General features: G+C 39.5%; 1 protein-coding gene across 7 annotated transcripts in view; it reads left to right on the forward strand.

The window, feature by feature from the left end:
* CD47 (CD47 molecule) overlaps nt 1–19,551 on the forward strand; it is an 83,971-nt gene that overhangs the window by 10,324 nt on the left and 54,096 nt on the right. For all 7 annotated transcript variants that reach the window (XR_009551662.1, XR_009551664.1, XR_009551663.1 and 4 more), the window contains one exon: nt 4,324–4,671. Coding sequence is in view for 4 of the 7 variants with exons in the window: in XM_060198416.1 (XP_060054399.1) it covers nt 4,324–4,671 (348 nt within the window). In the remaining 3 variants the exon portion in view is untranslated. The remainder of the gene's footprint in view (nt 1–4,323; nt 4,672–19,551) is intronic.

Raw genomic sequence — 19,551 nt, forward strand, 5'->3', positions numbered from 1 at the left:
ATTTTTGTTGCCCTTGTTGTTGTTACTGTTGTTGGATTGGACAGATAGAAATCAAGAGAGGTAGGGAAGAGAGAGAGGGGAGAGAAAGATAGATACCTGCAGACCTGCTTCAATGCTTGTGAAGCGACCCCCCCCCCACAGATGCCCCTCTCCCTCCCCCCCCCCAACCAGGATCCCTATGCTGCTGACCCTTGTGCTTCACAACATGTGCGCTTAACCCACTGTGCTACTGCCTGCCCCCCCACCCCCGCTGACCAGAATTCTTTCTGAGGAGCAGAAGGTAGAAGGTATGGCTCCTATAATTGCTTCTCTGCTGGACACAGACATTGGCAAATCTGTTTGTATTCATACCCCCAGCCTGTTTCTGTATTTTCCTATTGGGGTAGGACTCTGGAGAGGTGATGTTCCATGACACATTGGTGAGGTCATCTGCCAGAGGAGGTCAGGATGTTGTCATGGTTGCGCCTGCACCTTGGTGGCCGAAAACCAGTAAGATATAAAGCAAATTGTTCAATAAATAGAAACCCAAAGATAGGAATAGAGCAAAAGAAACTAGGGGTCTTTGTGTGGAAAGAGTCTATTTTAGGTATGTTCCATGTGGCCCATGGCTTTAGTAATTTATGCCCTAGCCTGATAGCTAACATGCAGGTGGACTAAATGCATTATTTGGGAAGATGGTGTCAGAGTTGAGAACAGGACTAGAAAGCTGGATCAGGGCAGAGGGTAGCTCCCAAATATGAGGAAAGTATGTAAATGCCATTACTGTTAATGGAGGACGAGAGACAAGAGACTGGGGAGAGAAGAGAAACAGAGGCCTGCGGCACTGCTCCACTATTGATAGAGCTCTCCTGCAGGTCCCTCACACATGTGCTCTCTGCTGGGTGAGCACTGACATCTATTGGCATTCTGCTCTCTATATTTTAAGCTTTTCCTTCACTTTGTTGTTTTGTAAGAAGGTAGTAGGCAAATGAGAGAAAGACAAAGTCAGAAAATTTTGTTACATAGGTTTTAATAATAATAAATATTAACATGAAATAAAGTTGAAGTTAACATCAGATAAAATTACATTATTTGAATTACCCTTACTCCTAATTTGTGCACAGGTTATTAAAGTGATGCTTTATCCAGGTTAGTTTTATTTTGGTTTTAGTTGACAATACTTATTTTTATATTGCTTCAGCTATAATTTTCTACAACAAATAATACAGTGCAGTTAATGCCTTCTTTATTATTTAGAAAAATTTTTTTTCTAGACATGTAACTGAAATTATGGAGTATTTGCTCTATGTTTTGCACTTATTAGAGCCTTCCAAAAAGTTCTGTTGGATGGTTCCACTTCTACTTCTTTTTAAATGAATAATTTCAGACTCTAAAATTCTGACTCAAACTCATATTAAATGAACATATACCAAATATCTTCTTTCACACATTAATTAACAAACCAGTAAATGGACAAAATCTATCCTGATTTTCCCATTTCCCTTCTCCTGTTCCTTCTCTTTTGCATTTTGTAATGCCTGGAAATGAACCCAATGCCTCATACATGGAAATACTTCTGAATTGCCTCCATGGCTAAATATCTATTCAGGGAGTCGGGCGGGAGCACAGCTGGTTAAGCACACCTGGCACAAAGCGCAAGGACCCGAGTAAGGATCCTGGTTCGAGTCCCCAGCTCCCCACCTTCAGGGGAGTTGCTTCACAGGAAGTGAAGCAGGTCTGCAGGTGTCTTTCTCTCTCCCTGTCTGTCTTCCCCTCCTCTCTCCATTTCTCTCTGTCCTATCCAACAACAATGACATCAATAATAATTACAACAATAAAAACAAGGACAACAAAAAGGAATAAATAAATAAATATAAAAATAAATATCTATTTTATGTGCTTGAATAAGCAAGAAGTGTTTGGGGAGAAAAAGATCCAGAATTATCTTGGTGCTGTCCAAGGTGCTACCAGGCACAACATCTCACATTGGATAAGATATGTGCTTTATCCACTGGTGTATCTCCTCGACCACTATGTATATTTCTGTGGACTATTCTTCTTCTAGCGTTTGCCCTTCTTCCGTAGCCAGTCAACAGCGTCAGGTTGAGCCTGATGTAAAGTTTCGAGACCTCCTTTGAATCTGGAGAGGTGGCAGTCGTTGACTATGTGGGTCATAGTCTGTCTGTAGCCGCAGGGGCAGTTCGGGTCGTCTCTGGCTATAATACATTGTGTTACCATCAGTTTCCTCTAGCTTGAGTAATTAGAAAATATCCCAGCCAAATACATGAGAATTCAGAGGTGCCTATAAATCTGATGTTCTCTAAGGTTTTACCAGAAGATATCTTAACACTTCAATGAGAGGACATTCAATCTTTTTGTTTACTTCAAAGGCAGTCACCTTATTTTTCTTCGTTCCTAATTTCACTGTCAGAATACATTCTTCTCTCTTTGTTGCCCTTGACTGTAGTCTCTTCCTTAATGCTTCTTTTTCAGAGGAAATAATTTACAACTGCAATGTTTTGAACAATGTGATTAGAAGTCCAGGATTTGACTGGAAGTTCTTAATATTTGTATAGCCAGTAATATAGAAAGCTGGCAAGAGTTGAGCTCTGGATGTCTACAAGGTTGGTTGAGGTGGCAAATTCCAAGCAGTGTCACAATTTTACTGTCAGTCAGTGAAAGTCCAGGTCATTACCTTAAAATGTTGCTATGTCTGTTTTTTTTTTTTAAATTTTTGTTTATAAAAAGGAAACACTGACAAAAACCATAGGATAAAAGGGGTGCAACTTCTTACCCTATGATTTTTGTCAGTGTTTCCGTTTTTTTAAAAAAATTATTTATTTCCTTTTGATGCCCTTGTTGTTTTTATTGTTATAGTTATTATTGTTGTTGATGCCGTCGTTGTTGGATAGGACAGAGAGAAACGGAGAGAGGAGGGAAAGACACCTTCAGACCTGCTTCACCACTTGTGAAGCGACTCCCCTGCAGGTGGGGAGCCGGGGGCTTGAACCAGGATCCTTACTCCGGTCCTTGCGCTTTGCGCCACATGCGCTTAACCCACTGCACTACTGCCCGACTCCCCAGTGTTTCCTTTTTATAAATAAAAATAAAAAAGAGGGGTACAGCTCCACACAGTTCCCACCACCAGATCTCCGTAGCCCATCCCCTCCCGTGATAGCTTTCCTATTTTTTATCCCTTTGTGAGTATGGACTCAGGGTCATTATGGGGTGCAGAAGGTGGAAGGTCTGGCTTATGTAATTGCTTCCCTGATGAACATGGCCGTTGATAGGTCGATCCATACTCCCAGCCTGTCTCTCTCTTTCTCTAGTGGGGCAGGGCTCTGGGGAAGCAGGGCTCCAGGATGCATTGGTGGTGTTGTCTGTCCAGGGAAGTCCAGTTGTCATTATGGTAGCATCTGGAACCTGGTAGCTGAAAAAAAGAGTTAACATATAAAGCCAAAATAATTGTTGACTAATCATGAACCTAAAGGCCGAATATTGCAGATGAAGATTTAAGGTCTCCATTTTGTAGGTAGCTAGTAGGCCTATTTTAGTTATATTCCAAAGGGCCCATGACTACTGGTTTTTTCTTTTTTTTTTTCTGAGCATGACATCGGATATGCAGATGGACCCAAATTATTGTCTGGGGAGATGATTTCATGGCTGGAGAAAGGGCTAGAAAACTGGATCAGGGAAGAGAGTAGTTGACTGTAAACCCTGTTGATTTGGTCTAATCTGGGGCCCATATTCAGTTTAGGAGCCTATGTCACCCCTGCATCCCTTTAGATCTGAGCTCACTTTCGGTAGTCATGAGTCAGAATGTTCCAAGCTGCTGCAATTTCAGGACCCATCTTCCTCAGGTGGTAGATAGAATATGTTTTTTTCTTCTTTCCCTCTTATTCTAGTTGAAAAAAGTTGACCCAGAACAGGGGGAAGCATGAATGATGACAAAATAAATTAGTTGAGACTAAATATATTATGCAGTTTGATTTCCTGCTTAGAATTTTCCTACAGTAAGGGCAGTATTTTTAAACATAAATCATTAGATGGCAATGTTTACTTAAAAACTCCCAAAGCTAGATGCTACATGTGTATGTTCCAGTAGGGTGATTGATGAATCTATTCCCAGGATACAAGATAATATATATTTTGTGTTACTGAACTAATGGAAAATTTACAGTGTTGTCCACCAATTTGTACAAATTAATAGTAAAATAATAATTTTTTTTCATCATGCCAGTCTTTTTTTTCCTAATAGCTGCACTGCTTGCTTAAGTGAACAATTGATGATGACACAGAATTCTACAAGGAAATATAACAATATGTTTTTTTTTTCTTTTCTAGGTTCAGCTCAACTAATATTTAATGTAACTAAATCAGTAGAATACACCATTTGCAACAAAACTATTGTCATCCCATGCTTAGTCACTAATGTGGGAGCACAAAACCTTAATGAAATGTACGTGAAATGGAAATTTAAAGGAAAAGAAATTCTCATCTTTGATGGAGCTCAAAAAAAGACTGTGACTAGCAAGGAGTATCAGAGTGCAAAAATCACGCCATCGGATTTACTAGTTGGCATTGCCTCTTTGACAGTTGATAAGAGTGAGGCTGCTGTAGGAAACTACACCTGTGAAGTAACAGAACTAAGCAGAGAAGGTGAAACTCTCATCGAACTAAAATATCGTACTGGTAAGATTCTTATCAAAGATTCCCTTTTATCTATCCTGCAATAACCCAATTCTACTAGAAAAGGGACAGAATGAGTTCAGTAATTCCTCTGAATCAAAATTTAGTCTGTTCACTATAATGTTGATGTAATGTTGAGTAACTTTAATATTATGAGTTTTATTTAATTTGCTCTTGTGCTAGTCACAGTTAAACTTCTTGCATTAACTTTTATGGATTGTTGGTTTCTGTGACATTTGGTCTGAGGACTGTTCTGCTGCAGTGAATGGTCTGGGGGTATCTCTCTATTTCTGTTTGCTGACACCAAAAGTTCTTCCATGTGATTAACTTCTAAATCTTCATTTTAATAACTGTACATTTTAATCAAGGATGATATATATGTTTGTCGTTCTTTCCAGAAAGACTAGGTTAGGAGAATCTGGAGATTAAGAATCAGGTTGTCATGGATGATTGCTTGAGGTTTCCAATACTTAACTTCAGTGTTCTTGGGAGTCGGGTGGTAGCACAGCGGGTTAAGTGCACATGGCGAGAAGTGCAAGAATTGGCATAAGGATCCTAGTTCGAGCCCCTGGCTCCTCACCTGCAAGGGAGTAGCTTCACAGGCGGTGAAGCAAGTCTTCAGGTGTCTTTCTTTACCGCCCAACTCCCTCATTTTGATTTCTTTAAGGGGTCTCCAAAGGGGCTTGCCACAGTTTGTATTCCCAACAGCAGTATAGCAGAGTTCTCTTTTCTACACAACTTTACAAACAACTAACATTTCCTGTTTTGTTGATGTAGGCTATTCTTACAAGTGTGGGAATCTCAGTGTAGTTTTTTTTTTAATTATTTCTATTTTATTTGATAGGGATTGAGAGAAATTTAGAGAAGATGGAGATAGAGATAGAGAGGAGAAAAACATCTATAGGATGTTTTACTTCACCCATCAGAAATGGCCCCACCCCACAGGTGGGGAGCAAGCGAGGACTCAACCAATGTCCTTGCTTATAGTAAAGTGCTCTTAACCTGGTGAGACACTGTCCAGCTCCACCCAGTGTAGTTTTAATTTTCATTTCTCTAATGACAAGTGAAGTGGAGCATTTTTTGATATGCCTGTGGGCCATGCATGTCTATTCTTTAGATAACTGTCTATTTAGTTCTGTGGCCCACTTTTTTCTATTTTATTTCCTTTTTGTTAAGTTGTTACCAGTTCTTTTTAAATGTTTGATTTCAGTTACGTGTTGGGTGAGTGATGTGCAAGTATCTTCTCCCATTTACTAGGTTACCTGATTATCCTGTGTAGTTTTTTTTTCTATATGTAAAAGCTTTTTGGTTTAATGCTGTTCCATTTATTTACTCTTGTTTTTATTTCCCATGTTCATGGAATTGAGTCTCCAAGTATCTCTTTGATATAAAAATTCTGCAGTGTTTCACTGATATTTCCTTCTACATATTTTCAAGTTCCTGGTCTCATATCCACATCTTTGGTCCATTCTGATCTGATTTTCATGTATGATATTAAGTGGTATTCTAGTTTCACTTTTCTATATGTGACTGTCCAATTTTCCCAGCACCATTTGTTGGAGAGAACTTCTTTACCCTATTGAATGGTTTTGGCCTCTTTGTCATATATTAGGTGACTGTCTATGTGTGGGCTCATTTCTGGGCTCTCCATTCTGCTCCATTGACTCAAGTGACTCCATTGACTCCATTTTTATTATAGTACTGCTGTTTTAGTTTCAATTGCTTTGTAGTATAAACTGAAGTTTGGAAGCGTGATACCTCTTTTTTTTATTTGTTTATTGGAAGATTAATAGTTTACAGTTGATAGTAAAATACAATAATTTGTACATACATAACATTTCCCAGTTTTCCACATAACAATATAGCCCCCACTACCTCCTTTTTTGTTTTTTTGTCTTTTTTTCTCAGAAGTATTTTGGCTACTCATGATTTTTGTGCTTCCACACAAATCTTTGGACCAATTATTTGATTTCCTTGTAAAATATCATTGGGATGTGGATAGAAATTTAATTGAAGCTATAGATTGATTTTGGTAGAATGGTCATTTTAATGCTATTCTAACAATTTAGGAGCAAGAAATGTTCTTCTCTTTCTGTTTGTCATGCTTTTAATGATGTCCTATAGTTTTCCCTGTAAAGGTTCTTCACCTTCTTCATGAGATTCACCCCAAGCTATTTTACTGGGGGCGGGGTTCAGTTGTAAATGGGGCTGAGTCTTTTACTTTTCTTTCCTCTGACTCATCTTTATACAGAAATGACACATATTTATACTTACTGATTTTGCATCTTGCTACTTCATTGAAATTATTATTTCCAGTAGTTTTTTTTTTTCTTTTTGTAGAATCTTTAGGATTCTTTAGGTATAGTATCATGTCATCAGCAAAATAGTGAAAACTTTACTTCTTCCTTTTCAGTATGTATATCTTTGATACTTCTTTCTTGTCTGAATGCTGTGGCAAGGACCTCATGGATTCTGTAGATAGTGGACATCCTTGCTTAGTTCATGATTTCAGGGAATTTTCAGCTTTTAGAATGATGGTAGCTATGGGTTTGCCATATTTAGCCTTTATCATGTTGTGGAGCTATTCTTCTTTCCTTTCTTCTTCTAGCGTTTGCCCTTCTTCCGTAGCCAGTCAACAGCATCAGGTTGAGCCTGATGTAAAGTTTCGAGACCTCCTTTGAGTCTGGAGAGGTGGCTGTCGTTGACTATGTGGGTCATAGTCTGTCTGTAGCCGCAGGGGCAGTTCGGGTCGTCTCTGGCTCCTCAGCGATGGAACATAGCGGCGCACCGACCATGGCCTGTTCAATACAGATTGAGGAGGGCCCAATCATAACGTGCTAGGTCAAAGCCGGGTTGACGCTTGCAGGGGTCTGTGATGAGGTGTTTGTTCTTTACCTCAGCTGACTGCCAGCTCTGTTTCCAAGAGACTGGAACAGAGAAGTTCAGTGTAGGCGTAGGGGACCAGATTGGGTGATGAGACGTCAAGCATTGGACAGGGTGGGCGAAGATATCCGCGTATATTGGCAGGTCCGGTCGAGCGTAGACGTGGGAAATGTACTTAGATGATGACGCATCCTGACGAATATCTGGCGGGGCGATGTTGCTAAGAACTGGCAGCCATGGAACCGGGGTGGAACGGATGGTTCCAGAAATTATCCTCATGGAGCAATATAATTTGGAATCGACCAAGTGGACATGGGGGCTACGGAACCATACTGGGGCACAGTATTCTGCAGTGGAATAGCATAATGCCAGAGATGATGATCGTAGTGTGGAAGCAATCGCGCCCCATGAGGAGCTGGCCAGTCTTGCAATGATGTTATTCCTCGCGCCCACCTTTGCTGCAGTTTTTATGAGATGTTTGTGAAATGACAGGGTGCGATAGAGAGTAACGCCAAGATAGACTGGCTGGGCTTCATGCCGGATTCTCGTATCGCCAAGCTGCACATTAAGCTCACGCGAGGCCGAGGCATGGTGTAGATGGAAAACAGATGATACCATTTTTGCAGTGCTAGGAATTAGTTGCCATTTTTTACAGTAATCAGATATCAGAGACATGTCTTTCGTGAGTGTTTCCTCGAGGATGTCGAACTTGGATGCCTGAGTTGCACAGCAGATGTCATCGGCGTAGATGAACTTCCTTGAAGAAGTTTCTGGGAGGTCATTGATGTAAATATTAAATAGCGTAGGAGCCAGAACAGAGCCCTGGGGGAGGCCACTTGAGACAAGTCTCCATCTGCTAGACTTGTCACCCAGATGTACCCGGAATCTTCTGTTTTGGAGAAGAAACGATATAGTGCTGGCCACCCATGGAGGCAGGCATCTTGAGATCTTGACTAGGAGACCACGGTGCCAGACCGTGTCATAGGCTGCTGTGAGATCAACAAAGACAGCACCCGTCTTTAAATTCTTCTGGAATCCATTTTCAATGTAAGTTGAGAGAGCCAGGGCTTGTTCGCAGGTAGATCTTCCTGGGCGGAAACCAGCCTGGGCGGGTGATAGGAATTTCTCTGTAAGATGAGAAATACGTGACAGAAGCAGCCTCTCAAGGAGTTTGTAACACACAGAGAGGAGAGAAATTGGTCTATAGCTGGCGGCCAGTGTTGGGTCTTTCTTTGGTTTCAAAACCGCTATAATCTTCGCACGACGCCAAACTTTGGGCATAGACTCAGATTCCAAGATGTGGGACAGGAATGAAGCGAGCCACTTCTTTGCCGCGGGGCCCAGGTTAAGAATGAGTTCTGGGGTGATGTTATCATTGCCAGCAGCTGTTCCCGGTTTAACCCTCTTCAAAGCGTCTTCCAGTTCAGACAGTGTAAAGGGAGAGAGTTTTGGAGATGGACAAGATAACCGGAAGTGGGATGACCACTCATGGGAAATTTCTCTTTTCCAGACTGGGTCGATCTTAGCACGTCCAACTTGAGTTAGGTGACTGGCCACTGAGTTTGGAGATACAGGAGGATGGGAGACGGGAGGGGGTTGGCTACCGGCACCCAGTCTGTGAAGAAGCTTCCAGACCTTCCTACTTGAGTGGGTGAAGTTCAGACTTTCCGTGAGTTGTTGCCAGCGGGCTTGGCGTGCTGCATCCAGGGAGGCAATGAGATGGTCAGCCACATCTGGGTCGCCCGACTCATCATACTGCTTTAGTAGTTGCTCGCATTCAGCATCAAGACAAGGCGTATTCCCTAATTTCTGGTGAGTCTTTATCATGAATGAATCCTGGATCTTGCTGAATGCCTTTTCAGTATCAATTGATATAACCATGTGAATTTTATATTTCTGTCTGTTCATATGCTGGGATACATTGATTGATAGATGATATTGAACCATCTCCATTTCCCAGGAATGAATCCCACTTGGTCTTAGTGAATTGTTCTCCTGATATGTTATTGGACTTGATTTGCCAAGATTTTGTTAAGGATCTTTGAATGAATGTTTATCAGGGAAATAGGTCTATGATTTTATTATTTTGGTGGAGTAATTTTTTGGTTTGGGGATCAGAGTGATGTTCACTTCATAGGATGTATTTGGTAGAATTACCCCCATTTCAATTTTCTTTCTCTTTTTAAAAAAAATTTCTTTATTGGGAAATTAATGTTTTACATTTGACAGTAAATACAATAGTTTGTACATGCATAACATTTCCCAGTTTTCCATATATGTGGGGAGCCACATGTGTCCTCAAGGTTGCTATTGGCATGACCAGAGTCTTTTTTCACAGAGGGCCTTGCTTAAAAGTTAAGTTCCTGCTTCTTTACACCTTAGAGTCTTTGTTCACAGATAAGTTCCTTTCTCCCAATCCCACTTCCCCATGAATCACCCAGGACCTTCCAGATAACAGCTGATTACCATGACAACACACCACTTCAATCAACAGCACCCAGCTGCTAACTCCTCCCTTGCCCTGGCCTTAAAAACAGCATCTTTGGTGCTAATAACCAGACTTGATCAGAATCTTGACTTGTCTCATTTCTCTCGCGTGTCTTGTCCCCATTTTCCCTCCTGTCCTTGTCCTTACTCCCTCTCCTAGGTTAACCCACATTGAAGGTCCCGCGGGACGGGACAATATACCAATACAATCCCCACTAGGTCCTCTGTCATCCTTCTTGGATCTGTATTTTACCCCTACCCACCCCACAGTCTTTTCCTTTGGTGCAAAATGCCAATTCCAGTTCAAGTTCTACTTGTGATCTTGTTTTTCAACTTCTGCCTGAGAGTGAGATCATCCCATATTTATTCTTCTGTTTCTGACTTATTTCACTTAACATGAATTTCTCAAGGTCCATCCAAGAGCGGCTGAAAACAGTGAAGTCACCATTTTTTATAACTGAGTAGCATTCCATTGTGTACATATACCACTGTCAGTCAAAGTTCAGGGTGCTGTATGCCGGGCTAGCTTCGCGGTGGGAGACAGACAACCAGGGACACATGGCTGAGCGGAGAAGTAGTATTTCTTTATTCACGAGTGAATGGTTCAAAAAACTAATCTAATCTAATCATCACACAATTCTGTCCTGCCTCTCTCTCCTCTGGCAGCAGCATCAGGAACCAAGGAAATATATCCTATAGGGGGTGGGGAGAAGGAAGAAGCGTGAAAAGGCAAGGACTAAACCAAAATCTCCCGGAGGCAGGGGTGTGAGACCAAACCAATGTAACAGAGTGACCATGTAAATAGACCACAAAGTCAAGCAATGTAACAGAAGGGATCCCAGAAGCAGAACTAGAAGCATACTGACATACCACCTCTTGCTCAACCACTCATCTGTTATTGGACACCTGGGTTGCTTCCAGGTTTGGGCTATGACAAATTGTGCTGCTAATAACATATGTGTACACAGATCTTCTTGAATGGGTGTGTTGGTTTCCTTAGTATATATCCCCAGGAGAGGAATTGCAGGATCATAGGGTAGGTCCATTTCTAGCCTTGTGAGAGTTCTCCAGACTGTTCTCCACAAAGGTTGGACCAATTGACATTCCCACCAGCAGTGCAGGGGGTTCCTCTGACACCACAACCTCTCCAGTATTTGCTGCTGTTACCTTTTCTGATGTATGACATTCTCACAGGAGAGAAGTGGTATCTCATTGTTGTCTTTATTTGCATTTCTCTGACAATCAAAGACTTGGAGCATTTTTTTCATGTGTTTCTTGGCCTTTTGGATCAATTCTGTGGTAGATATTCTGTCCATTTCCTCCCCCCATTTTTGGATGTGGTTATTTGTTGTCTTGTTGAAATTTGCAAGTGTTTTATATATTCTGGTTGTTAGCCTCTTGTCTGATCTATGGTATGTAAACATCTTCTCCCATTCTGTGAGGGGTCTCTTGGTTTGGGTAGTAGTTTCTTTAGCTGTGCAGAAGCTTTTTAATTTGATGTAGTCTCATAGGTTTATGTCTGTATTAGTCTTCTTTGTAATTGGATTCGTTTTCTTGAAGATGTCTTTAAAATTTATGCAGAAAAGAGTTCTGCCAATATTTTCCTCTAAGTATCTGATAGTTTCTGGTCTAACATCCAAGTCCTTGATCCACTTGGAATTTACTTTTGTATTTGGTGAAATATAGTGGTTGAGTTTCATTCTTCTGCATGTATCAACCCATTTTTTCCAACACCATTTGTAGAAGAGACTCTGTTTTCCCCATTTAATAGTCTGGGCCCTTTTGTCAAAGATTAGATATCCATAAGTGTGGGGGCTCACTTCTGGGCTCTCAATTCTATTCCACAGGTCATTGTGTTTATTCATGTTCCAGTTCCAAGCAGTTTTGATGACAATGGCCCTATAATACAATTTGAGATCTGGGAGTGTGATGCCTCCAGTTCTGTTCTTTCTTCTCAAGATTGTTTTGGCAATTCTAGATCTTTTCTGGTTCCAGATAAACATTTGTATCATTTGTTCTATTCTCCTAAAAAATGTGGTTGGGATCTTGATGGGGATAGCATTAAATTTGTAGATGGCTCTGGGTAGCATATCCATTTTGATGATGTTAATTCTTCCAACCCATGAACATGGAATATCTTTTCTTCTTTGTGTCTTTTTCAGTTTCCTTGAGTAGTGACTCATAATTTTCAGTATACAAGTCTTTCACTTCTTTGGTTAGGTTTATTCCTAGATATTTGATTGCTTTTGTTATTATAGTAAAAGGAATTATTTCTGGATTTCAACTTCTTCTACCTTAGTGTTTGCATAGAGGAATGCCACTGACTTTTGAATGTTAATTTTGTAGCCTGACATCTTAATGTATTGCCTGATGATTTCCAAAAGCTTCTTGCTGGATTCCTTAGGTTTTTCTATGTATACTATCATGTCATCTGCAATTAAGGAGAGTCTGACTTTTTCTCTTCCAACCTGTATTCCTTTAATTCCTTGCTCCTGCCTGATTGCTGTGGCAAGAACTTCCAACATTATGTTGAATAGTAATGGTGATAGTGGGTATCCCTATCTAGTACCTGTTCTGAGGGGAAATGCTTCCATTTTTCACCACTGAGTATGATATTGGCTGTAGGTTTGCTATATATAGACTCCACTATCTATTCCATCTGTTCCCATTTTTTTGTAGTGTTTTGATCATCAAGGGATGTTGTAGTTTGTCAAAGGCTTTCTCTGCATCTGTTGATATGACCATGTGGTTTTTGGTCTTGCTTTTGTTGTGTGGTGGATCACATTGATTGCTTCACGTGCATTAAACCAACCTTGCATGCCTGGGATAAACCCCACTTGGTCATGATGAACAATCTCTTTAATATACTGCTGTATCTGGTTGACTAGAATTTTGTTCAATATTTTAGCATCTATGTTCAGAGATATTGATCTGTAGTTTCCTTTTTTGGTTGTGTCCTTGTCTGCTTTTGGTATGAATGTGATATTGGCTTCATAGAAGCTGGAAGGGAGTATTCCAGTGTTTTCAATCTTCTGGAAGACTTTTAAAAGTGGAGGTATTAGTTCTGCTTTGAAGGTTTTATAGAGTTTATATGTAAAAACATCTGGTCCAGGACTTTTATTCTTGGGAAGGTTTTTGATAACTGTTTCAATTTCATTAGCTGTGATGGGCCTGTTCATGTTATCTACTTCCCCTTTACTTAGTTTTGGAAGTTGGTAGGTATCTAGGAAATATTATGTTTCTTCCAGGTTCTCTAGCTTGGTGGCATATAGTTGTTCATAGAAGCCTGGCATGATATGTTAAATTTCTGCGGTGTCTGTTGTGATATCTCCTCTTTAATTTACTGTCCGATTTATTTGGGTCTTCTCCCTTTTTTGTTTTGTGAGACTGGCTAAAGGTTTGTTGATTTTTTTCACTCTTTCAAAGAACCAACATTTACTTTTGTTGATCTTTTGTATGGTTTGATTTTCAGTGTTATTGATTTCTGCCCTATCTTTAGTGATTTCTGTCCTTCTGGTTGCTTTAGGGTTCCTTTGTTCTTCTTCTTCTAGGTCTTTAAGATGTGTAATCAGGCTATTTATTTGTGTTTTTTCTTGTTTCCTAATGTGTGCTTGTATGGCTATGAACTTCCCTCTCAGTACTACCTTAGCTGTGTCCCAAATAGTTTGATAGCTTGTGTCTTCATTTTCATTGAACTATTGAAACATTTTGATTTCTTCCTTTATTTCCTCTTTGACCCAGTAGTTGTTAAGTACTTTACTGTTGAGCTTGCACATTTTGGCATTTTGGGACTATTACTAACCTTTTATTGATTGCTAAGTGTTAGTTTAATTCCACTGTCCTCTGAGAAAATGCTTGGGATGATTTCAGTGCTCTTGAATTTGCTGATGCTGTCTTTGTTTCCTAGCATATGATCTGTCCTTGAGAATGACCCGTGTGGACTTGAGTAGAATGTGTATTCCAGTATCTTAGGATGAATAACTCTGCAAATGTCCAATAGTTCTAGTTTATCTATCTCCTCATTTAGCTCCCTCATGTCTTTATTGATTTTCTGCCTAGATGATCTGTCAAGTTGAGATAGTGGTGTGTTGAAATATCCCCTACTATGACTGTGTTTCTGTTAATATATTGCTGTAACTCTTTCAGTAGATGTTTGATGTATTTAGATGGCTTCTCATTGGGTGCATAGATGTTAATAATTGTTAAGTTCTCTTGATTAACACTTCCACTGAATATTAAGTATATTAAGTATATAATATTAAGTATATGTCTATCCCTATCTTTTTAAATTTTATGTATTTTAAAATCTATCATGTCAGATAAGAGAATCATTGTTCCTGCCGTTTTTTATGGGTCATTAGCATTAATGATATGTTTCCATCCTTTCACTTTGAGTCTTTGTCTTGTTGAGTTAGGTGGGTTTCCTGTAGACAGCATATTGTTGGGTTGTATTTTCTCATCCATCATCTTACTCTGTGTCTTTTAATAGGTGAATTCAGGCCATTGACATTTATTGATATCAAAGACTGAAGATATTTTAACGCCATTCTTGTAGATTTTTGAGTGTTCTGATATATGACCTTTCAGTATTTCTTTCAGGGTGGCAGGCTTGGTGATAGTTGATTCTTTCACCTGTTGCTTTTCTGAAGAGGTTTTTATGCCTCCATATAGTCTGAATGACAGTCTAGCAGGATACAGTATTCTTGGTTGAAAGCGTTTCTTATTGAACACTCGATAGCTATCTTGCCATTCTCTTTGGGCCTGTAGTGTTTGTGTGAAGTCTGCTGCTAATCTTAAGGATTTTCTTCTGTAGGTGTCTCTTTGTTTTTCTCTTGCAGCTGTCAGGATCCTTTCTTTATCCTTATTCCTTTCCATTCTAAATATGATGTGTCTTGGTATCTTTAAGTCTCTGTTAATTCTGTTGGGGACCCTCTGGGTTTCTTAAACCTTTATGTCTTTGATGTTTTCTAGCCTAGAGAAGTTCTCAGCTATTATGTCCTGAAGAATGCTTTCTTCCCCTCCCTCTCTTCCTCTGGTAAGCCAATAATGCGTATTTTATTTCTTTTGAAGTCATCCCATAGGTCTCTGTTGTTGTTTTCAGTATCTCTTAATCTCTTTTTGAAATCTCTTTTTTATCTCTAATTTGTTCTCGATCTTGCTAATTCTGTCTTCAGCCTCATTTAATCTATTCTCTCTCGCCTCTACTGTTTTCTGGAGTTCATCTATTTTGTTTTCCTGTTCTGATACTGTTTTAGCTTGTTCAGCTAATTATGTTCTTAGCTCAGCTATTTCAGCTTTCAGCTTTTTAATAACCTTGAGATAATTAGTGTTTTATTTCAGGGTCTCATTTGTTGTTTCTGCATTTCTGATGACAATTCTTTGAAACTCTTTACTCCTGTGATTATTTCCTTAGGTAGTGTTTGGATGTTGACCTCATTATTTTGTGCTTCACCCTTTGGGGGGCTTTTAGCTGCACTCTTGTCCTGGTTCATTTCTCTAATATTTCTTCTTTTTGGTTTATCCATTTTATATAGTATATTATGAGGTCTCTCAGTACTTTTCAAATTACTGATCACTCTTGCCTGGATTGACTTGTGTCTAATTTAGGTAATCAAAAAGTTCACAGTTATGGAAATTGACAGTTGTTTCAATAGTATTTTAATCCCTGAGTTGGAGCACAGTGGCTTAAAAGGCTCTTTTTCTCTTTTTTTCCCCTGTAGGCTATGGGAGTCTGAGGGCTTTTAAACTATAAATTGGCTTTTTAGCTTAATCACTGACTCCTGACCAAGTGATAACGCAGGATGGGGCAGAGATAATCCAGTGGTTATGCAAAGAGACTCTCACAGCCCCACAGCTAATCTACTGAGGTATAGATTTTCTCTTGGATTTCCTAATTAGTTCTTTGTCTCCTCTGTCAGCACAGGCCCTCCCTGCCCCTCTCCCCTGCTGCTCCAGATTCTGAGGGCAATAGCACTGGAGACTCACAGTTGCATTTGTTGAGTCTTAGGGGAGTCCTAGCCTTCCTTCAGCCTTCTTTTTGTTGGTGAAACAGACTGGAGGTGGTGTCTCAACTGGTAAACTGCTGGACTGTTACCAGCCACTTAATTTCTTCCTAGGCTTCTCTCTGTTCATAGGCCACACGTGTCTGCACTCACTTGTGATTGGGTGGGTTCCTGAAGTAGTTCTAGTTCTGTCTTGTTGTGGTCCCAGGTGGTCTCCTTTGGTAGTCCCAGTTGACCTGGGAAAGGAAAGGAGAGAAACACAGCTGCTTCTGCTCCATAGCCCCGCCTCCAGAACCCATTTCAATTTTCTAATAAAAGACCAAGAGGAGAACAGATGTTAGGTCTCTTTCAAATTTTTGTATAATTCATTAGTATAGCTGCCTGGACTTGGGCTTTTATTCTTGGGAAGATTTTTTTTTTTTTAATATTTATTCTCTTTTGTTGCCCTTGTTTTATTGTTGTAGTTATTATTGTTGTTGTTGGATGGGACAGAGAGGAATGGAAAGAGGAGGGGAAGACAGAGAGGGAGAGAGAAAGATAGACGCCTGCAGACCTGCTTCACAGCCTGTGAAGCGACTCCACTGCAGGTGGGGAGCTGGGGGCTTGAACCGGGATCCTTACACTCGTCCTTGTGCTTTGCGCCACCTGCACTTAACCCGCTGTGCTACACCCTGACTCCCTCTTGGTAAGAATTTTGATTATCATTTCAAGTTCTGCATGTTTACTTTAGACTTTTGATTTGTGCTTGCAATGAAATTTCTAACTTTTTCTCTGTTGAGTCCTTCAGTTCTGTTTATTCCTGGAATTTTTCTGTGAGTTTAAATTTCTGCAAGTATTGTCATAGCTGAAGCCAGGTTTAGTATGTTTCACTTCTGCTTGCTTATTTAGTATGGTTTCTGTTGATACTTTCGCTACAGTGCTGGATTTTTCCTTTGTTTACATATTATTGATAGAGGGACTGCAGAGGGGGCATTCTACAGTATATCACTGGACTGATTTAATGCCTGCAAAGTACAGGTCTTCTCTACAGTGTTTTAGCCTGTGTTCAGAACTCTGAGGACTACGTAAGTGAGAGCTGTTTTCTTCTGACTGATCAAAGAAGCAATGTTTTACTTTCTTAGTTAGTATCTAGCAGCCACCCAGGTCTGCTTAATCTCCTGAAAATCTGCCTTGGGTAAGGGACATACCACAAGTTTTCATTCTCAACCAGGTTATTTCACTGCTATCCTGGTGAGTCCTTATGAGCAGTTTAGTGTTTTAATGCCCTTGTAGTCACCAATCTTTAGCCCGGAAATTCCCTGCTATAGTTCAGTTTACATTGCGTTCCACTATGTATGGTGTCAGCTGCAGGCATGTATAGTTTTGTCCATTTTGGGACTCTGTCTTTTTCTTCTTTTATGCTCACTGTTTACAAACCTTTTAACCCATCTGTTGCTAGGATTATTTCTTTAGATGTTCCAGCTATGGTTTGATGAGATTTGGAGTGTTCTTTGGTTGACTTTTTTAGTTGCTATGGGGAGTAACCATGTGTCTTCTATTATTCCATGGCTACACCTAATGAAATTTCCTATAATGTTAATATTGGCTAATGAGTATCTTGTTCATATTTACCTTTGAGCTGCTTTATATTTAGTCATATGCACTGGGTGTGACTGGATTTATCTATAATCTAAGTGTTGATTATATTATCTAGTTGAAATTTTCTTGAGGCAATATAGTTTCATGGGAATCAAAAAGTAAGCCATAAAGGAGTTGTAATTTTTGAAATGTAGTATAGGTCACAGAGATGCTGATTGGTAAACTCAAGATATGAGTTGCGAGAATTTTGAGATGAGAGTGGTGTGAAAGTATACCCCCTTACTATCTTATAATGTTGTAAATCAGTCTTAAATAATTAATAATCTTTAATTAGAAAAAATATATGATATGTGAAATGCCAGATGGAAGGAAAAAGAATGCCAGTATGATTGCCAGTATGTGTAGTTGTTTTATATTTCTTTGTTTTCAAATTATTCTATAAAAATGGGCTATACTACAATCATTATTTGTCTATAAAGATTAGAAACTACAGAGACTAGAGAGTTGATGCAGTGGCATATCATTTACTTTGCATACATGAAGCGCTGGGTTTGATCTCTGGCACAATAGGTATGGAATAGCACAATAGTGCTCTAGTTTAAAGAGTTAATTTCTCTGAAAAATAAAGACACACCTGGTTGAGCACACATTACAATATGCAAGGAATTATGCTCAAGTTCTCTGTTCCCATCTGCAGGGGGAAAGCTTTGTGAGCGTAGAAGCTTGTGTCTATATACCACAATTTACCTAGCCATTCATCTGTAATTGGGCATCTGGGTTATTTCAAAGATTGGCTATCACAAATTGTGCCACTATCAACATAGGTATACACAGATCTCTTCGAATGAGTGTTTGTTTCCTTTGGATATATCCCCAGGAAAGGAATTGCTGAGTTATAGGGTAAGTCCATTTGTAGTATTCTGAGAAGTCTGCAGACTGTTTTCTGCAGGGGTTTTACGAATTTGGATTCCCAACAGCAGTGTAGAAAGGTTCCTTTTTCTCCATATCCTCTCAAACATTTGTTGTTATTGTCCTTTGTAATGTATGACATTCTGACAGGTTTAATTGTTGTCTGACAATCATAGACATGGAACATTTTTTCACTTACTTGTTGGCCTTTGGATCTCTTCTTTGGTGAAGATCCTGATCTGCATTTTTACATGGAGTTACTTGGTTTTCTTGTTGTTGAGTTTGCTGAGTTTGTTACAAGGCCTTTGTCCAATGTGTGACATGTGAAAACCTCCCACCATTGAGAGTTTCTTTATTTTAGTCATAGTTCCTTTTCCTGTGCAAAAGCCTTTTAACTTGATGTGATTCCATTGGTTTATGTTCGTTTTAGTTTTCCTTATGTTGGATCTAAGTCATCAAATATGTTTCAAAGGTTTATATCAAAAAGAGTTCTGCAAATATTTTCCTCTAAATATTTGATGATTTCTGGTCTAATATTCAAAGTCTTTGATCCTTTTGGAGTTTACTTTTTTGTGTGGTGAGATGTAGTAGTTCAGTTTCATTCTTCTGCATTCTTTAATCCAATTTTCTCAATACCATTTGTTGAAGAGAATCTCCTTACTCCATTTAATGTTTGACCTCCTTGTCAAGCATCATATGTCTGTAGGTACGGGGGTTTATATCTTAGCTTTCAGTTCTCTTTCACTGGTTTGTGAGTCTTTGTTGTTGTTGTTGTTCTAGTACCAGGCAGTGTTGATAACAATATCCCTATGGTATAATTTGGGGTCTAATTGTTATTTTTTCTCAAGATTGTCCTGGCAATCCTAAGTATTTTATGGTTCCAGATAAACTTTTATAGTTTTTGTACTATTTCCTCCAAGAAATTTGATATGATGGCGATAGCATTAGATCTGTATTAGTAGGCAACTTAAACTCACCACTTTCCGAAGCAAAAATAAATGAAATGGTGTTTTAAAGAAAATAA

This window comes from Erinaceus europaeus, chromosome 9 (assembly GCF_950295315.1).
Source record: "Erinaceus europaeus chromosome 9, mEriEur2.1, whole genome shotgun sequence".
NCBI classification, from domain to species: domain Eukaryota; kingdom Metazoa; phylum Chordata; class Mammalia; order Eulipotyphla; family Erinaceidae; genus Erinaceus; species Erinaceus europaeus.